The sequence below is a fragment of the Homarus americanus genome, unplaced genomic scaffold (genome assembly GCF_018991925.1).
Source record: "Homarus americanus isolate GMGI-L3 unplaced genomic scaffold, GMGI_Hamer_2.0 scaffold30108, whole genome shotgun sequence".
In the NCBI taxonomy this organism is placed as follows: domain Eukaryota; kingdom Metazoa; phylum Arthropoda; class Malacostraca; order Decapoda; family Nephropidae; genus Homarus; species Homarus americanus.
Window position 1 is genome coordinate 11,937,672 of NW_024748109.1, and position 20,000 is coordinate 11,957,671.

The window sequence follows — 20,000 nt, forward strand, 5'->3', positions numbered from 1 at the left end:
CGTACGTATTGTGTCGGGAAAAATAGGAGTTTGGGGGTCGGCCCGGTCTCTATTTCAATTAATCCCATATGTTATGTTGTTCACTTTACGCGTTTCTCACTTTACGCGGGCCGCCGTGGGTTGAATTAACCGCGTAAAGTGAGGGTTCACTGTACGGTAAATAAGAAAAAAATTTTGACGTCGTCCCTTTAATTTTCCATATACAGTATTACCCCGCTTTACATTGTTTCACTTTCTGCGATTTCTCATTTACGTGGTACCTTGCCAGAACTCCTTGCTCAGAACCCGATTTTCACTTTCCTCGGTGAAGTATAAGTTTTTTTTTTTTTCTAATTAGCTCATAAAATTCATACAAATTACCTGGCCAGAATATAATTTTCATTGCTGGAATTCTTACAATATGATGATCATTTTGAATATAAACATCATGGATTTTGCATTAGACATACAAATTTTAGATCTAATGTAATAATTTGGTTTACACAAAGCAAATATTTTATCGTTTGTGCAAAATATATGAAGTTTACACTCAAAATATTCCCTGACTTGCAAGGAATCCAGAAATGTCAATTATATTATCCTAACTTTAGTTTGAGTTGTTATTTATTACTAAAAATGTAAATATACTATTTTCTTCCAAACGTTTCTCTGGTAGGGAGGTGGGGTGGGAGGAAGGGAGGGAGGGACCGAACCAGCTAGGGCTGAGGTGGTGTATTTTGATTGACAGATAGTGTCCTTGAAGAATATTTCTTTGTTTATTTACTGAAGATATTTGTTTTAGCTCATAAAATTCAAACAAATTACCAGGCCAGAATATAATTTACATTGCTAGAATTCTTACAATATGATGATCATATTGAATATAAACATCATGGATTTTGCATTAGACATACGAGTTTTAGATCTAATGTAATAATTTGGTTTACACAAAGCAAATATTTTATCTTTTGTGCAAAATATATGAAGTTTACATTCAAAATATTCCTTGACCTGCAAGGAATCCAGAAATGTCAATTATATTATCCTAACTTTAGTCTGAGGTATTATTTATTACTAAAAGTTAAAATCTAGTGTTTTCACCCAAACATTTCTCTGGTAGGGAGGGAAGGTGGGGGGAGGGTTGGGACTGACCGACCCACCTGGGTGAGTGTGAGGAGAGGGGGGAGGCAAGGTGGGTACTTTGATTGACAGATAGTGTCTTGAAGAATATTTTTTTTTGATTAACAAGATATTTGTTTTAGCTCATAAAATTCATACAAATTACTCGGCCAGAATATAATTTACATTGTTGGAATTCTTACAATATGATGATCATTTTGAATATATACATCATGGATTTTGCATTAGACATATAAATTTTAGATCTAATGTAATAATTTGGTTTACACAAAGCAAATATTTTATCTTTTGTGCAAAATATATGAAGTTTACATTCAAAATATTCCCTGACCTGCAAGGAATCCAGAAATGTCAATTATATTATCCTAACTTTAGTCTGAGTTATTATTTATTACTAAACTTTTAAATCTAGTGTTTTCACCCAAACATTTCTCAGAGAGGTAGGAGCTAGTGAGCTGGGAAGAGGGGAGATTTGAAGCCATTGTTTGAATGGACATTAACCTGGCGATTGTATTTCTCTTAAATATTAATTGTGTGAGCATACCATCATAAAATTAAGATGTTATTTTTACTACAACATAGGTATTGTGTCGAAAAAAGTGGAGTTTGGTGGTCGAGCCAGTCTCTATTGGAATTAATTCCATATGTTCTGTTGTTCACTTTACGCGGTTTTCACTTTCCGCGGTACCCTGTGGGTTCAATTGACCGCTTAAATCGGGGTTGTACTGTATTGTACAGTGGTCCCTCAGTTAACGTATGGTTAGATTAACAAAATTTTGGTTAATGAATTACCTCCCATAAGAATCTTCAGTTCGGTTAACGAACAAAACTTTGATTAACGAAATCCTTATGGACATTACGTTTTGTTGTGAGCATCAGCTGATCAGCTAATGGGTTAGTCTGCCAATTCAGTAATCTGTTCTATGTTTACATTAGTTTCCAGTGGAGTAAATATCAAGAAAGTTGTGTTCTTTAATATTTTTGCATTTTTTATATTTAAATTATTAGTCATTGAAACATTTATTTACCATATTGATAATATTTGCATTACAGGGAACTAGTTTTTTGTGCGCCCATCAAACGCTTGATGCGGCCACCAGGCGTCAGTTGGGCTTTGTTGACAATGAAGTTGAACATCTATTTTGTTGGTGTCCTGATTGTTTTTGCATTTTTACATTGAAATTATTGGTCATTCTGAAATTTAGTTAACATATTGATAGTATATAGCACAGTGCAGTGTTGATTTAAATAAAATAATCTTGAATTACACCTAGTGAACTTAAAATTTTATTGGTGAGATGACGGCATCAAGCATGGGTCCCCTGAAAGGTGATTTCTCCTCCATCCCCACTTCCTTCTCTTCTCCCTTCTCCTCCACCCCCACTTCTAATTCCCATCATCATCATCATCAACCAGGAACCTTCTACATACACACCTCAAAGTAAGTGTACAGGTGCTCCCCGACTTACGACGGGGTTAGGGACCGACATCCAGGTCGTAAGTCGAAACGGTCGTAAGTCGGAAATGCTGAAATAATACATAGAAAATCTAAAATGGGGGTCTCTTTTTCTTCTCAGCACCACAAAGCTCCCACTTTTAAGCTTGCCAGCCATTTTAAAGTGAATTACAGATGAAAATTTTGTGTGTGTACTGACTTTGGGACTCGAAAATACGTAATTTGACCAAATATTGGTACGACTGAGGCAGGTCGTAAGTGTGGGTGGACGTAAGTGTAGTAGGTCGTAAGTTGGGGAGGAGCTGTACTTTACTGCATTTTTTTTTACTGTGTATGTATTTTTCGGTGAGCTGAAACCAATTACCCAATATCCCATTGAAACAGTGGATTCGGTTTACGAAATTTTCGGTTGACGAATGACCTTCTGGAACTAATTGTGTTCATTAACCTTGGGACCACTGTACTCCAAAACAGACTATGATTACCATGTTGCTCTAGATTGCTATCCACAGTAACATTATTTGGTTCCATCTCTACTAATGTTTCATTTTCATTTAAACTATCATTATTAACAAGAGCAACATCACTATATTGCACAATATTCACCAAGCATTTCTTGATATCCAATACTACTTGTTTGAGGTCCTCACGGAGTTCTACTAGAATGTTAGGGGCTATAAGGTTATTGCCCCCGTTACCTATGTCCTTCTGTGCTGCTGCATTACGTATTTCCATACGCTTTTCCCTCACATTTACAGCACTTGGTTTCCCTGCAACATCGCTCCTTACAGCGTCACCTTTATCCTCTTGATTAGTGGACTGAACTCGTGATTGCAATTGGTGAACTTTCGGTTTTTAGGACACACCCACGAGCTGGCATTGTGAGCCCCCCAACAATTACAACATTTTGGTGTAATTTTCTCCTTCGTCTTAATTTTATTTCCACATATCCTAGATTCATGCATTTTTCCACAGAATCTACATTAAAAAGCATTATGGCATTTCCACGCCATGTGACCCCACTTGCAACACTTATAGTGTATTACTGGAGATTTGTTGTAGACAGCAACCAGCTTATATTCCAAACATCTCACAAAGACCTTCTCTGGCGCTGAACCTTTGATTAGCGCAATTAGCTGCGGCTTAAGGACTAGTTCCCCATCAAATCTAATTACACGTCTCTTGGCTCAAAAAAATCTATCGTCAGCTAACACATCCTCGGGGTCAAGGTAAACAGGATAATGAAAGAGAATGATCTTAGTACACTTCCCAATGGACACCACAGGCTTTTCCATCACTACATTTTCAAAACCTTCTGTAGTTTAATATCTAACTGCTGCCTCAACCTTCACAGTAATATAAGGAATATGCTTACCTTCTTTAAAGAGCACTTGATACCCTTGATGGTGCTTAGTGAGTCTAACTGACCACTTTACCTTATCATGAAAATCCATGCCATTATTTTTGGGGAAGTAAAGATGTGGCCTCCTTGAAGAGTTGCTGCCATCTAAACCATCAGTGGGGTTTAATCTCGATGTACTGATCTTGGTTGAAGAATGACTCCCTCCATCAATTTTCTTTCGCTTATCCACCAAGTGGGAAATGTTATCTTCATTGCTTGTACCATCTCTATTCCTCCTTTTATTCTTCATTTTGCTATTAACAACTTTAAATGGCTCTTGTTCTTCACATTCACTGCTGCTAGACAACTCCAAATCCATCAACACTCCCCCAGCAGTACCTTGGGCTACATTGCTGTGACCGCTGTATCCACCACCCAATTCTGTTCTTGTAGTAAGTGACCTTCTCGTTGAAGCTCTTCCGCCAATCATGACCATACGTGTCCAGCCAGGGAGGTGTAGGAGAGCAACCTGCACGTCCGACCAGTACGGCCAGCGTCCCAGAAGTGTTGCCGTAAAGGATGAGGAGAACCATCAGTGGCAATGATTAGGGTGACGTCCGATATTCACCGGCACTGTGAAATTTATGTTCCCACTTTCTGAGTATGTCTCCTCCAAATTCTCCGTAGACCAGGGAGAACACACAATTACCCCCATGCTCCTCCTGTTGCTGCTGCTGCTGAGGAGGAGGAGAAGGAGTTATCCATGATGTAACATGATGATAAATGAATAAAACACTCGAATATTACGTACCAGAAAGGATGTTGAGTGCTGCATCAGATGGTGAGATGACGTTGTGGGATCAGAGTTACTGGGAATTACCTTCTTAAAATGTCGAGTTTAATGTCCAACCAATTCCTTCATGGAATCATTTATCACCACTTATTTCACTTGAATTTGATGGTCATTTTTTCACTCATCGTGAATAAGGGTACACAGTAGCACAGGCTCATAACTGAACACAAACTGGGTTCTACAACCTTCCCGGCTAGTGGGACCCATCCGAGAAGGCCCCACTTTAATATTATTGTAAACTGATAACATAGGAGAATAAAAGAATAAAAAGAATAGAACAGGTCAGATCAAGAGTGAGAAAGCTTGCTTATGATGTGTAGTTAATAGTAAGAGAGACAATTGAGACCCTGCAGTTATGTGTAAATGAGGCAGAAAGACAGATCAGCAACATGGGACCTGGTCTACCATTAGACAACAAATTATGCTTCCAATATCTTCCCAGGCAGTAGTACCTCCCTCTTTGGTAGCTGCCTACTGCCCATTACAGATGCATTCACACATAATCTTTTTACTATCTTTTTTAAATATTTCAATTAAAAATTACATTGTTTTAAAAAACAAAATAAAAAAATAAAAATTCCTTAAGAGTGAAATTCCTTAACCAGAAATTCTGTAACCCAGGGTATGCCTGTATATAAAGCACACACACACACACACACTTCCCTCAGCCTTCATAGGGTAAGGGCGTGTGTAGTCGGCGCTGCTCGCTCACGCGGCCGTGGTCTCTTGATCATGGAGACAGCTGCCAGCCCGGTGTGTCGGGCCCTCCCCTTCCCCATCTCCTCCTTCCCATCTGGATTTATCAACATCCTCACACCAACAGTACAGTGCAAAGATTGACGATTAACCCACAAGTGATATACAAAAGTGGCAATTTCAACTCGAAGGAAAAGCACAAAAACACAGCAATACTGATGTGGCTGGATCTGACCTGACCTCACGGCTTCACCTGACCTAACCTGAAGGATGGAGCACACCTGCATTGCCCCAAGCTACTGTCTTGGCCACGTGGCCACACACCTGCCCAACCTCATCCAGCCCATACGAGCACGAACTGACTGCTACAAGAACAGCGCAGTCCCAACCTTTGTAAAAATCATCAACACCTAATTATTATATATCATATTTGTATCACTTGTGTTACTTGTACATCATTTGTAAATCAAGAGAACCATTCCCCAATTATGTAATTGTATATTTTCAGCCTTCCGGCTGCCATACTCTTTCAATAAACCGTTAATTATTATTATTATTACTGTATTATTATTACACACACACATACACTTACTTATTTATTTTTTTCTAGTGAATGATATGGCAAATGAAGATCTTTTGAGTCATTTTGAAGAAGCTGTAGCATTCATAGATGATGGACAGAAGAAAGGCAATGTTCTGGTTCATTGGTAAGTACCAAGATATGTATGAGTTTTAAAGTTTCTGTTGTTCAGAATTAGCTGTTTTTACTCAATGTGTGGTCTATACATTATTTTAAGACTATAGTATGTCTTAGTGTTTGTTTTGATTGTTTTTCTTCATATTTTAAACAAAAAATTTACACCCTATACAGTATTCAGTTTATGGTGTTATTGGGTGGATGTTTTTTGGAAAACAATTCTTGACAATTTCTCTATTATTTAGAATCACATTGTGCCCTTGATATGGTTGGGTAGGCAGTCAGGCATTTCTTCATTACTCTACTTTATTGTAAGGAATGTACTGTACTGTACTAGGCCTGTACAAGCTCTTGAATGTACAGGTTGCACTTCAAAAATCGAAACATCACTTCTCCAAAAGCTAAAAGAAAAGAAAACACAATATATATCTACACCTCCTAAACTTTATTTGTGGGTACATAAATAGATAACTGTGAAGAAGTGTAATTCCTTTTCTTTTTAACGCTGTGGAGAAGTGTAATACCTTTTCTTTTTAACATTGTGGAGAAGTGTAATACCTTTTCTTTTTAACATTGTGGAGAAGTGTAATACCTTTTCTTTTTAACGCTGTGGAGAAGTGTAATACCTTTTCTTTTTAACATTGTGGAGAAGTGTAATACCTTTTCTTTTTAACACTGTGGAGAAGTATAATACCTTTTCTTTTTAACTCTGTGGAGGAGTGTAATACACCTTTTCACATATCCGTTGAGACATTGTTACATTACTATTTGACAAATTTCGTAACCGAATGACAGAACACATATCGAATGACAATCTAAATTAACTGTTCGTTCATGCTAACGGAAGTGATTGACATAAGTTATGAAATTGACAGACGTGAACAATAAACCGACAGTCTACATATCGTTTGAGAATGTAACAATTGGAAAATGACATACCACCAACAGTTATTTTAGATTGTCATTCGATATGTGTTCTGTCATTTGGTTATGAAATTTGTCAAATAGTTATGTAACAATGTCTCAACGGATATGTGAAAAGGTGTACTGTACCATTCTTTTATCACTGTGGAGGAGTGTAATACTGTACCATTCTTTTAACACTGTGGAGTGTAATACAGGGGGCCCCCCACCTTTGCGGGTGTTAGGTTTTCAAAATGGCCGCGAATAACATTTGCTGACCGGGGGAATACATTTTGACTTGTGTACAAAGAAATGTTTATTCCTTTTATGTGTTTGCCCTTAGGACAATTATTTCTTTTACCTGTATTGTAAATATGTGTGTGTGTGTGTGTGTGTGTGTGTGTGTGTGTGTGTGTGTGTGTGTGTGTGTGTGTGTGTGTGTGTGTGTGTGTGTGTGTGTGTGTGTGTGTGTGTGTGTGTGTGTGTGTGTGTGTGTGTGTGTGTGTGTGTGTGTGTGTGTGTGTGTGTGTGTGTGTGTGTGTGTGTGTGTGTGTGTGTGTGTGTGTGTGTGTGTGTGTGTGTGTGTGTGTGTGTGTGTGTGTGTGTGTGTGTGTGTGTGTGTGTGTGTGTGTGTGTGTGTGTGTGTGTGTGTGTGTGTGTGTGTGTGTGTGTGTGTGTGTGTGTGTGTGTGTGTGTGTGTGTGTGTGTGTGTGTGTGTGTGTGTGTGTGTGTGTGTGTGTGTGTGTGTGTGTGTGTGTGTGTGTGTGTGTGTGTGTGTGTGTGTGTGTGTGTGTGTGTGTGTGTGTGTGTGTGTGTGTGTGTGTGTGTGTGTGTGTGTGTGTGTGTGTGTGTGTGTGTGTGTGTGTGTGTGTGTGTGTGTGTGTGTGTGTGTGTGTGTGTGTGTGTGTGTGTGTGTGTGTGTGTGTGTGTGTGTGTGTGTGTGTGTGTGTGTGTGTGTGTGTGTGTGTGTGTGTGTGTGTGTGTGTGTGTGTGTGTGTGTGTGTGTGTGTGTGTGTGTGTGTGTGTGTGTGTGTGTGTGTGTGTGTGTGTGTGTGTGTGTGTGTGTGTGTGTGTGTGTGTGTGTGTGTGTGTGTGTGTGTGTGTGTGTGTGTGTGTGTGTGTGTGTGTGTGTGTGTGTGTGTGTGTGTGTGTGTGTGTGTGTGTGTGTGTGTGTGTGTGTGTGTGTGTGTGTGTGTGTGTGTGTGTGTGTGTGTGTGTGTGTGTGTGTGTGTGTGTGTGTGTGTGTGTGTGTGTGTGTGTGTGTGTGTGTGTGTGTGTGTGTGTGTGTGTGTGTGTGTGTGTGTGTGTGTGTGTGTGTGTTGTGTGTGTGTGTGTGTGTGTGTGTGTGTGTGTGTGTGTGTGTGTGTGTGTGTGTGTGTGTGTGTGTAAATAAAATAATGGGAAAATACTCTCACAAATAATCAGAAGCAAATTTATTAAAAATGTGAATGTCTACCCTCGAGTGCGTGCTTTATTAATAAAGTAATAAAACACGGACTTGAAGGTAGACTGCCACATTTTTAATAAATCTGTTTTTTATCATTTGTGAGAGGATTTTCCAATTTTTATTTATTTGTATGTGTTTTGTGTGTATGTCTACAAACACACACACACACACACATATTTACAATACAGGAAAAGGAAATTGTCTCTAGAACAAATGGATCCCTGTCCCCGCCGCAAAAACACCGGCAACTTTAAAACTACCCATAGACAGTTTTGGGTACATCCAGGATGTCATCTGCGAATAGAGGCCCGCAAAATAAAAATCCGCGAACTTGGGGTGCCATCTGTACTGTACCTTTCTTTTTACACTGTGGAGGAGTGTAATACTTTTTTTTTTTCAATCTCGAATGCGACGTCTAGCTTTATACCTTGGTATGTTAATGCCTAGTGGGAGATCTTCCCGCCGAGGATAATTTTCCTTCACGCATTTTGTTTCCAAACTTTCTGGCAACATCCTCAGTGTTTTGCTTTAAGTCTCCTATGAATTTTAGTTTCTCCTGCAGTGTGTTCTTGCCACATGTAAGAGATCATCAAGGGCCCCTTTCTGCCACATTGTCAGTCTTCTGTTCATTTCTGCCACATTTTATTTGCACTTGGTCTTTGCTTGTGTCCTCTGACAGAATAGATGGCAAGTAATTGAAGAGCTAATGGAGCCATGGAGGTGTTGTGAATGTAAATGATTATGAGGCAAGTCATCTCCCGGATCATTTCTTTGGTGGCCGCACACTTGGGTGGTTCAAAGAGGTTAGCTGGCGACCACCTGACCACTTCTGAGTAGACTTCTTTGACCAACTTCTCCGTATCGTCTGCTGACAAGCCTTTCCAAATTGCTGACCTTGCGAACAGTATTTTCTGACTGAGTGGCTTCACCACTATTGTCTGACATGTTGTCATCAGGTGATGGATCTCTGCCATAGGGGTCTAATCAGATTTGATAAAGGCCTAACGAGAGCTAATAGGTACGAGGCCCTGCTTTGTCAGTATTTTTATTTACCTTTATTCATTATTATATATTTTCATATGATGTATGTTCTATCATAAATTATATAAATACAGTATTAAATAATAGAGCAAAATACGCTGTATATAATTTGACTTCAAAGTAAAATGTCAAGCTGTACTGAATTCATTCGCATTTCTTCACTGGCCATAGATCCTCCCCCCCCCCACCCCCAACATTACGATCCTGTGTTAAGGGGGGGGGGGGCCTGAGCCGTATTTGTCAATATGATTTTCATTACAGTACAGTGCTCATTATTCGTGTATGATGCTCTTATGGTGTATGTTTTATCATATAATATAAAATATTAAATAAAGTGATATCTCCGTTAGCCGCAACAATTGGTGCAGAGCACTTCCGAGAATGAGAGATTTCCAGGTAACGAGACAATTCTCTCAAAGCTGGAAAAACTCCCTCATCCATGGAATTTTCCATGTAATGGAAAAATGTTCTCGGAAGTTCCAGAAATTACCCATTACATCATCTCTCGAACCAGGAAAAATATCCTCCATCCCCGGAAATTTCTGGTTCCCGGAAAATTTTTCTCAAAATTTCCGGAAAATGTGCCCATCAAAAAATCGTTCCCAAAGCCGTAATTTTCTGGAAAATTCTGGCTTTGGGAACAATTTTACGAGAAAATTTCAGTTCTGGCTATCGGAGAGTTCCGGGTTTGAGGGATTCCAGCTTACGGAGATATTACTGCAGTGAACCCTCACTTTACGCGGTCAATTGAACCCACAGCGGCCTGCGTAAAGTGAGAAACGCGTAAAGTGAACAACATAATTTATGGGATTAATTGAAATAGAGACCGGGCTGACCCCCAAACTCCACTTTTTCAGACAATACCTATGTTGTAGTAAAAATAACTTCTTAATTTTATGATGGTATGCACACACAATTAATAATTAAGAGAAATATCAATAATATTAGGTTTTTTTAACACTTACATAAGTAGAAAAGATGGCTGGGCACACGGGGATGGGGGGTTGGTTCCGAGGCAGAGGGCAGATTATTGGCCCTCACTTGTATCACTTGTATCAATTGTATCACTATCCACCACAGAGGCTTGCAGGGCCTCTGTCAAACCCCTCAAAGTCCATATAAGTCCATATCCTCACTATCATTATCACTATCACTGACTTGGGCCGGCTGTGGTGGGTGGTGGGTGAAGAACTCGGTAATGTTTTGATGACTGGGCGACCTTGTGCGCACCCTGCTCGCGCTGCTCTCCGCGTAAAAGGGTACACACACCGCGGAAAGTGAGCATTCCGTGTTCGGCAGGGTACCGCGTAAACGCGTAAAGTGGGACCGCGTAAAGCGAGGGTTGACTGTACTATAGAAAAAACACAATACTGTACAGTTGGCCCTTAACATACGCGGGGGTTAGGTAACAGAGATACAGTGGTCCCTCGGTTAACTAGCGCCTCGGTTAACGAGATTTGGTTAACGATTTACCTTCCATAAGATTCATAACTTCGGTTAACGAGCAATCCCTCGATTAACGAGTTTTTACGAGCCGACTTCAACATGTTTTCGCTTGCATTTGGCGGTCCACCAGCTGTAGTATTAGTCCGCCAATACAGTAATCAGTTTTAGGGCTTAAATTCCTTACTATTTTAGTAAATATCAAGAAGTTTATACTATTCAATAATTTTAAAAGTTTAATATTAACTTTTTTAGTCATTTTAACAATTATTGAACATAATTGAAGGTAAAGAAACTAGTTTCTGGCATGCCATCCAGCCTGTTAACACACCAGACAGGCGTTAGTCTCTCTCTGTTTTCAGTGGAGGTAACATCTTGCTTGAGACTCTCTTCAACTAAACGCATTTTTTCTGTGTTTCCAAGCAAATTATTGGTAATTTTGAAATGTATTTTACATATTGACAATATATAATGCAGTGCAGTGTTGATTTAAAGAAAATAATCTTGAATTACACCAAGAGAGCTAAAATTTTATGGGTGAAATGGCACCATGGGGTGACTTCTCTTCCACCCCAATGCCTTCTCTTCTTCCTTCTCCTCCACCCCCATTCTAATTCCCATCATCATCATCATCATCCAGGAGCCTTCTACATACACACCTCAAAGTAAGTGTACTTTTCTACCTTTTTTGTTGAATTTAGGCAATTTTCGGTAAACTGGAACCAATTACCCAAAAACCCATTGAAACAATGGTTTTGGTTAACGAGTTTTTCGGTTAACGAGCAACCTGCTGGAACGGATTGTGCTCGTTAACCGAGGGACCACTGTACCCGTGAATGTTAAAAATCCATGTACTTTTGCTGCCCCTCTATAAAACCCCTGGCCCCCCCCATGTCCTTATTTACCGTATATACCTGTGTGTAGTTCGAGTTTTTAAGACCAAATTATTTGGCAAAAAATTGGGGGTCGGCCTCTAAATGGATAATAGTTTCGTTAGGTTGAAAAATATTTACCAGTACCTACCAGTAAACAATGGAAACGACGCACCAACGCACCACCAGCTGTGAGTGTCGGTACAGTTGCCAGGGCAGATCTCTTGCGTCATCATAGCAAGCCCAAAGTAGCCAAATGCATGGTATGGCATGCACAGGATGATGTAAAACAAAGTATTCATTTTTTACAGTTTATTTGTTGATGCTGTACATAAATTTTTGTTCATTACATTTGAAACATCAATCTTTGTTACTTAAATTTGAAACAAAAGAAAACTACGATACCGTATTTTCATTAAAATATTACATCACAAGTATATTTTACCTTAACTGTGACTGAATGAATATATTCTCAGAAATAAATATGGAAATGTAATATTTTAGCTGAAATGACATACATATTACAGTGGAAAGTGGGATAAAATCATGACAAAAACAATGACTTTCGCTTTCTTTCGTTGTTCAAAAGATTTTACGTAATCGCTTTTCGAGTGGTTTTCAGTTAAAAAACTGTTGTACTGTACTGTATTACAATAGTATTCTATCCTATCATTAGCCTCATAATCCCACAACTGAAAACCATTCGAAAAGCGATTACGGTAACATCTTTTGAATGAAAGAAAGCGAAAGTCACAATTTTATCCCTCTTTCCACTGTAATACGTTCGTCATTTCAGCAAAAATATTACATTTCCATATTCTCAGAAATAAATAGTAGTTTTGTTGAAACGTAATGTTCAGTATTTAATATTAAAATACAAAAAGAGCTATAAAAACAATTAATACTGTACACCCGTAATGTACTGGCTGGCATCTCCACTCGTCCCTGCTCCCGCCAGTCACCACTCCTCCCCGATCTATCCCTCCGCCTCCTCCATATCGTCACTACTGTTGTATTACAATAATATTCCATCCTAATTCACTTGAATAAGTACTACGATACCATATTTCTGAATATATTCATTAAAATCCATCAAAATAATTTTCCTTGTCATCGTCTTAAACACCAAACAGCTCCTCCCAGTCTTCTCCTTGAACAGGGCTAGAGGGTACGTGCTTTTCGAATCGTTTTCAGTTAAAATAACGTTACATCACATGTATATTTTACCTAAACTGCGCCTGAATGAATATATTCTCAGAAATAAATAGTAGTTTTGCTGAAACGTGATGTATTTCAATGTAAAATAGGATAAAATACATGACGAAAACAAAAGACTTTACCTAACCTTCCGATGTTCAAGAGATGTTACTCGTTTTTTTAATAGTTTTTGGTTAAAATACTGTTATATTACAATGATATTCTATTCATACTGTGCTTGATATACTACATTCACGGAAATATAATATTTTTGCTGAAATGACGTACTTATTACAGTGGAAAGTGGGATAAAATTGTGACGAAAACAATGACTTTCGCTTTCTTTCGTTCAAAAGATGTTACCGTAATCGCTTTTTGAATGGTTTTCAGTTAAAAAACTGTTGCATCACAAGTGAATTTGGATAGAATATTATTGTAATACAGCAGTTTTTTAACTGAAAACCATTCGAAAAGCGATTACGGTAACATCTTTTGAACGAAAGAAAGCGAGTCATTGCTTTCGTCACTTTCCACTGTACCTGTAATACGTACGTCATTTCAGCAAAAATATTACATTTCCATATTCTCTGAAATAAATACAGTGGGGTATGCTATAACGAATCTAATTTGTTCTAGAACCTTGTTCGTTATAACATTCGTTCGTTATAGGATTCATCCGTTTCAGGCCCCAAAATACAACCACTTAACACTGAAATATATAATATAAAATTGTAAAAATTTTAAAAAAGTGCATAAATATGCATCTAAACCCCTGAAATAAAGAATATCATTAATACTTGTAAAAAAAAAAACAATAAATTAGTAAAAAAAAAAAAAAAAATGTTTGTTGTAGGAGTTTCGTTCGTCATAGCATTCTCAATTTTATAGGTAATACTGTTCGTTATAGGAATATTTGTAGTAGAATCCATTCATTATAGCATACCCCACTAGTAGTTTTGCTGAAACGTAATGTATTTCAATGTAAATTAGGTTAAACTACATGAAAACAAAAGACTTTACCTAACCTTCCGATGTTCAAGATATGTTAATCGTTTTTTAATAGTTTTCGGTTAAAATACTGTTATATTAGTGATATTCTATTCATACTGCGCTTGATATAATACATTCACGGAAATGTAATACTTTTGCAACTACAATGCTGATGTCAACACGTGGTTACAGCGAGACTGACTGAGTGAGGGAGAGCTATGCGTGTGTGTGTGTGAGGTTGCGGGAGCGGGCGGTGTCCCGTGTTCGGTGCCGCGCGCGATTTGAATGTACTTCAATTACTTCAATGTACCGAATATTCCTCCGGCGGGGCAATCTGCGTATTTGCAAATCCGTGTATGCTAAACCCGCGTATGTTAAGGGCTGACTGTACTGTATATAATTGATAATTTGACATCTAAATTAAACGACAATCTGAGTTCCCCATTTTATTTATTTATTCATTACAATACAGAAAAGCTTCCGATAACAATGGCTTGACCAACAACTTTTCATATTTAAGACCCTAGTTAATTCAGGACCCAATTCAATTTACGTCTATATTTCATTTGTATTTACGACCAAAATACAATAAAATTAAAATAAAATTTTCATGTCAATAATAATTCACGAAAACAATGCCGTCTTGTCTCCTCGTCTGTGTTTTAATGTTCTATGTATTATTAATGAATTGCATTGTTCATTTCACATATATAAACATTAATTCAATCAAATACATATTCAATACAGGTAATACGTAAACAATAATGAATCTTTTGTACATATTTCTAGGATAAATGACTATGTGTCCTTGAGTGTGAATGTATACATTGGCGTTTCACTATCAGTCTCACTTTTTCTTTAATATCAGTGGTTACTTCTACTGTACATTAAATAACATTAATTAAAACATACATATTTTTTACATTAATTTTACTACAACAACAACAACCAGTGTCTTTTTTTTCAGTTTCAGGTGGATAACGACACAATGGGTGTAAACACTGACAACAATGCCATCTCTAATCCTCTTGTGTGTTTTAATATTCTACGTATTATTAATGAATTGTATTGTTCATTTTGCATTTATAAAGATTAATTTAATCGAATACATATTCAGTAAAAACTATAATGAATCTTTTGTACAGTGGGGTATGCTATAACGAATCTAATTGGTTCTAGAACCTTGTTCGTTATAGCATTCGTTCGTTATAGGATTAATTCGTTCCAGGCCCCCAAATACAACCACTTAACACTGAAAAATATAATATAAAATTGTAAAAATTGTATAAAAGTGCATAAATAAGCATCTAAACCCCTGAAATAAAGAACATCATTAATACTTGTAATAAAAAAACAATAAATTAGTAAAAAAAAAAAGAAAAAAAATAATTTTTTTTTTCTAAATAATGTTCGTTGTAGGAGTTTCGTTCGTTATAGCAATCTCAATTTTATAGGTAAAACCGTTCGTTATAGGAATATTCGTAGTAGAACCCGTTCGTTATAGCATACCCCACTGTACATATTCTTAAAAAGATAAATGACGCGGTATCCTTAAATGCACACGTATATGTTGGCGTTCCCAATCCATCTTTTTTTTTTCTTTGCCATTAGTGGTTAGCTACTTCTATTATTCCATTTATTAACATTAAATAACGTTACTTAAAACATATTTATTAATTTTTTTACATTAATTTTAGTACAGCGACAACCAGGGTCTTATTTTCTTCATTTTCTCGTGTAGAACTATCGTCCCGTACTTCCGGCTGTAAACACAATGAAAAAGTCCCATCTCCTCTTCTGTGACCATATTATTATTCATTTATATTGTATAAGGTGCATTCAGAAACATTATTTAAAGAATATAGTTTGGAATTTTCATTAATTGTATTGATTTTTTTTTGGGAAAAGAGGTTAAAAAGTCACACAAAAGATATGAAATAGTCACACTTGGTAACACATCTGATTATTATTGCCTTATTTTAATGGTAATTAATGATTTGCAATAAGACGATTCACCTTACACTGCAATATTGAAGGACACATTACCGTCATTATTCAAGGCTTTACTGTACGGCATGCCCTTCAAATTCACGAGGGTTAGGTTTTCAAAATGGCCATGAATTGCTAAATCCGCGAATAACATTTGCTGTCGTGGGGGAGGGGGGAAATTTTTACTTGTTTACAAAGAAATTTATATTCCCTTTATGTGTTTACCCTCAGGACAATTATTTATTTTATCCGTATTTTAGAAATGTGTGTGTGTGTGAACACACACATGCAAATAAATAATTATGGGAAAATCCTCTCACAAATACAGTTAGGTCTTCATTTACGCGGTCAATTGAATCCGTGGAGGCCCGCGTAAAACAAGAAACGAGTCAATGAAATGAAAGAACATATGGGATTAATTGAAATAGAGACTGGGCCGATCCCCAGACTCCACTTTTTCCGACACAATACCTACGTTGTAGTAAAAATAACATCTTAATTTTATGATGGTATGCACACATAATTAATAATTAAGAGAAATATCAATATTATTAGGTTTTTTAACACTTTCATTAGTAGAAAAGATGGCTGGGCACACGGGGATGGCGGCTGGCTCCGAGGCAGAGGGCAGATTAGTTGCCCTCCGGTGAATCACTTTCACTACTCACAGAGGTTTGCAGGCCTCCCAGACAAACCCCTCAAACTCCATATCCTCTGTCAATATTACTATCACTGACTTGGGCTGGCTGTGGTTGTGGTGGGTTGCGGGCGAGGAAGTCCTCAATACTACGTTGACGAGTAGCATTGATGTTGTCGAGATAGATCTGGATATACGGCTCCATAAATTTCGTCAGATGGTTAGTACATGCTTCATACCAATGCTTGTCTGGGTCCTTGGCAAGGATGAGCTTAATTTTCTCCCCCAACTCGATGATTTCCTTCACATCATCATGGCTTCGTCGAGGTAATTCAATGTTTTTCTCTGGTGGTGGGATGTCCCGCGGCATTAATTGTGAGTTGTTAGGGGGAATAGCGGGCACAAGAGAGAACTGTATAAACGGACTGAGAACAATGAGACAGGTCCTGCTAGATCAGCGACTTCTTCCCTCCCGTGGCAGGGCACGTCATATTACATTAAACAAATCACAGCTAGCTGGGGAGGGCGGTAAGGATGCGTGGCCCAATCACAGTCCGATATGTCATATGACATCACCGATAACGCAACAGCACACCCCTTCCCGCGCCGCTTCCCCCCGCTTGTGGTCAGGCATGGTGGGATGGCGGGAGGTTTGAATTCAAAATGGAGCACGGCTTGACCGCCAGCTGCTCTCCGCGTAAATGACCAAATTTACTGCGTAATTAAAGCATTTCAATTCTGGCAAGGCACCGCGTAAATGACAAAAGGCGTAAACAAAAATCGCGTAAATCCAGACTCAACTGTAATCGGAAAAAAAATATATTAAAAAGGTTGAGTCTACCTTCAAGTCGATTGTGTGCTATAACAAAGCTCAGAATGGAGTTGAGGGTAGACTCAACATTTTTAATAATTTTTTCTGAGAATTTGTGAGAGGATTTTCCCATTATTATTTATTTTTATGTGTTTTGTATCTGTGTTTACACACACACACACACACTACATCCTTGACCACCGAAGGGTCGAGACGTGCCTGGCGCTCCTCTCGGAGCAGCCAGGTCAACTGTTGTGTTGGCCCATACCAGCCCCCTCCCCTGAACCCTCCTCCCCACCGGAATATCAACATGTTCTCGCCAGAAGTTGCTGTTTCATTTAGGAAAGGAATGGAACCAGTGTTAAACAGAGGTGAACAGTGGTGAACGGTGCTTAAGTCAGTGAGAACAACTCAACAGTACCAGTCGTACCCGGGTTGACCTTCACACAGTGAGGTCCCAGCTACCCAGTGATAGCGGCCCGTGAGACCCAACAACCAGCGATGTGTTAATCCGTCTACGATAGGAAGGCCTGGGACCACACCTCACTCATATAACACCATCTGTGATGGAATTACTACACCACGTGAGGCCCCTCATAACACCATCTGTGAGGGATTTACTACACCACGTGAGGCCCCTCATAACACCATCTGTGAGGGAATTACTACACCACGTGAGGCCCCTCATAACACCATCTGTGAGGGAACTACTACACCACGTGAGGTTCCTCCTAACACCATCTGGGAGGGAGTTACTACACTACGTTTTTGCTGTTCAACACCTACAATAATCTGTATGTTCACTGTATGTTCCTTTACCTTTCTCTAATGAAGGCTTTAGTTAAACCACCAATGTATGTAATAAGTCATTTATGTCCAATGTATATTTTCAGCCTTCGGGCTGCAGAACTTTTTCAATAAACCGTCAATTATTATTATTATTATTATTTCACACATATATATACAGTTAACCCTCACTTCACGCGGTTAATGTAACCCGGAGGGTACCGCGGAAAGCGAGAAACGCGTAAAGTGAATAACATAACATATGGGATTAATTGAAATGGAGTCCAGGCCGATCCCCAAACTCCACTTTTTGACGACACATAACTATGTTGTAGTAAAAATAACATCTTAATTTTATGATGGTACATGCACACAATTAATACTTAAGAGAAATACAGTCGCCAAGTTAATGTCCATTCAAATAATGGACACACTCCCTCCCCCTCTCACACTACACTGCTGGCTCTTCCCTCTGAGAAATTTTGGGGGGAAAACCAGGTATAGTAATAAATAATACCTCAAACTAAAGTTAGGATAATATAATTGACATTGCTGGATTCCTTGTAAGACCAGGAATATTTTGAATATAAATGTCATATATTTTTCACAAAAGATAACATACTTACTCAGATTAAACATTTTATCTAAAAATTTTATGTCTAATGCAAAATATATGATGTTTATATTCAAAATGATCACCAAATTGTAAGAATTCCAGCAATGTAAATTATATTCTGGCCGGGTAATTTGTATGAATTTTATGAGCTAAAACAAATATCTTCAGTTAATAAAAAAAAAATATTCTTCACGACACTATCTGTCAATCAAAGTACCCCACCTTGCCTCCCCCCTCTTCCAACCGCGCGGTCAGTCCCAACCCTCCCCCCCACCCCCCACCAATCCTCCCTTCAAGAGATGTTGGGTGAAAAATTTAGATTTTAACATTTTGTATTAAATAATACCTCAGATTAAAGTTAGGATAATATAATTGACATTGCTGGATTCCTTGTAAGACCAGGAATATTTTGAATATAAACATCATATATTTTGCCACAAAAGATAACATACTTACTCAGATTAAACATTTTATCCAAAAATTTTATGTCTAATGCAAAATATATGATGTTTATATTCAAAATGATCACCAAATTGTAAGAATTCCAGCAATGTAAATTATATTCTGGCCGGGTAATTTGTATGAATTTTATGAGCTAAAATAAAAATCTTCAGTTAATAAAAAAAAATAAAATATTCTTCACATGGTAACAGATGGTCGGTCGCCGGTCCCTCCCTCCCTCCCCCCCACCCACCACCAACGTCCCTACTAGATAAATGTGTGGGAATACCAGACTGTTTACCTTTTTAGTAATAAATAATAAATCAGACTAAAGTTAGGATAATATAATTGACATTGCTGGATTCCTTGTAAGACCAGGAATATTTTGAATATAAATGTCATATATTTTTCACAAAAGATAACATATTTACTCAAGAGTAAACATTATATCTAAAATTTGTATGTCTAATGCAAAATCTATGATGTTTATATTCAAAATGATCATCAAATTGTAAGAATTCCAGCAATGTAAATTATATTCTGGCCGGATAATTTGTATGAATTTTATGAGCTAAATTAAAAAAATTATACTTCACCGTGTAAAGGGGTACACCCACCGCGGAATGTGAGCATCCTGGGTTCTGGCAGGGCACCGCGTAAACGT

The 20,000-nt window shown here is 38.0% G+C and overlaps 1 protein-coding gene across 12 annotated transcripts in view; it reads left to right on the forward strand.

Moving 5' to 3' along the window:
• Nucleotides 1–20,000, forward strand: part of LOC121880011 (dual specificity protein phosphatase MPK-4-like) — a 198,340-nt gene that overhangs the window by 18,443 nt on the left and 159,897 nt on the right. For all 12 annotated transcript variants that reach the window (XM_042386960.1, XM_042386955.1, XM_042386961.1 and 9 more), the window contains one exon: nt 6,077–6,173. In XM_042386960.1, coding sequence (XP_042242894.1) covers nt 6,077–6,173 — 97 coding nt within the window. The remainder of the gene's footprint in view (nt 1–6,076; nt 6,174–20,000) is intronic.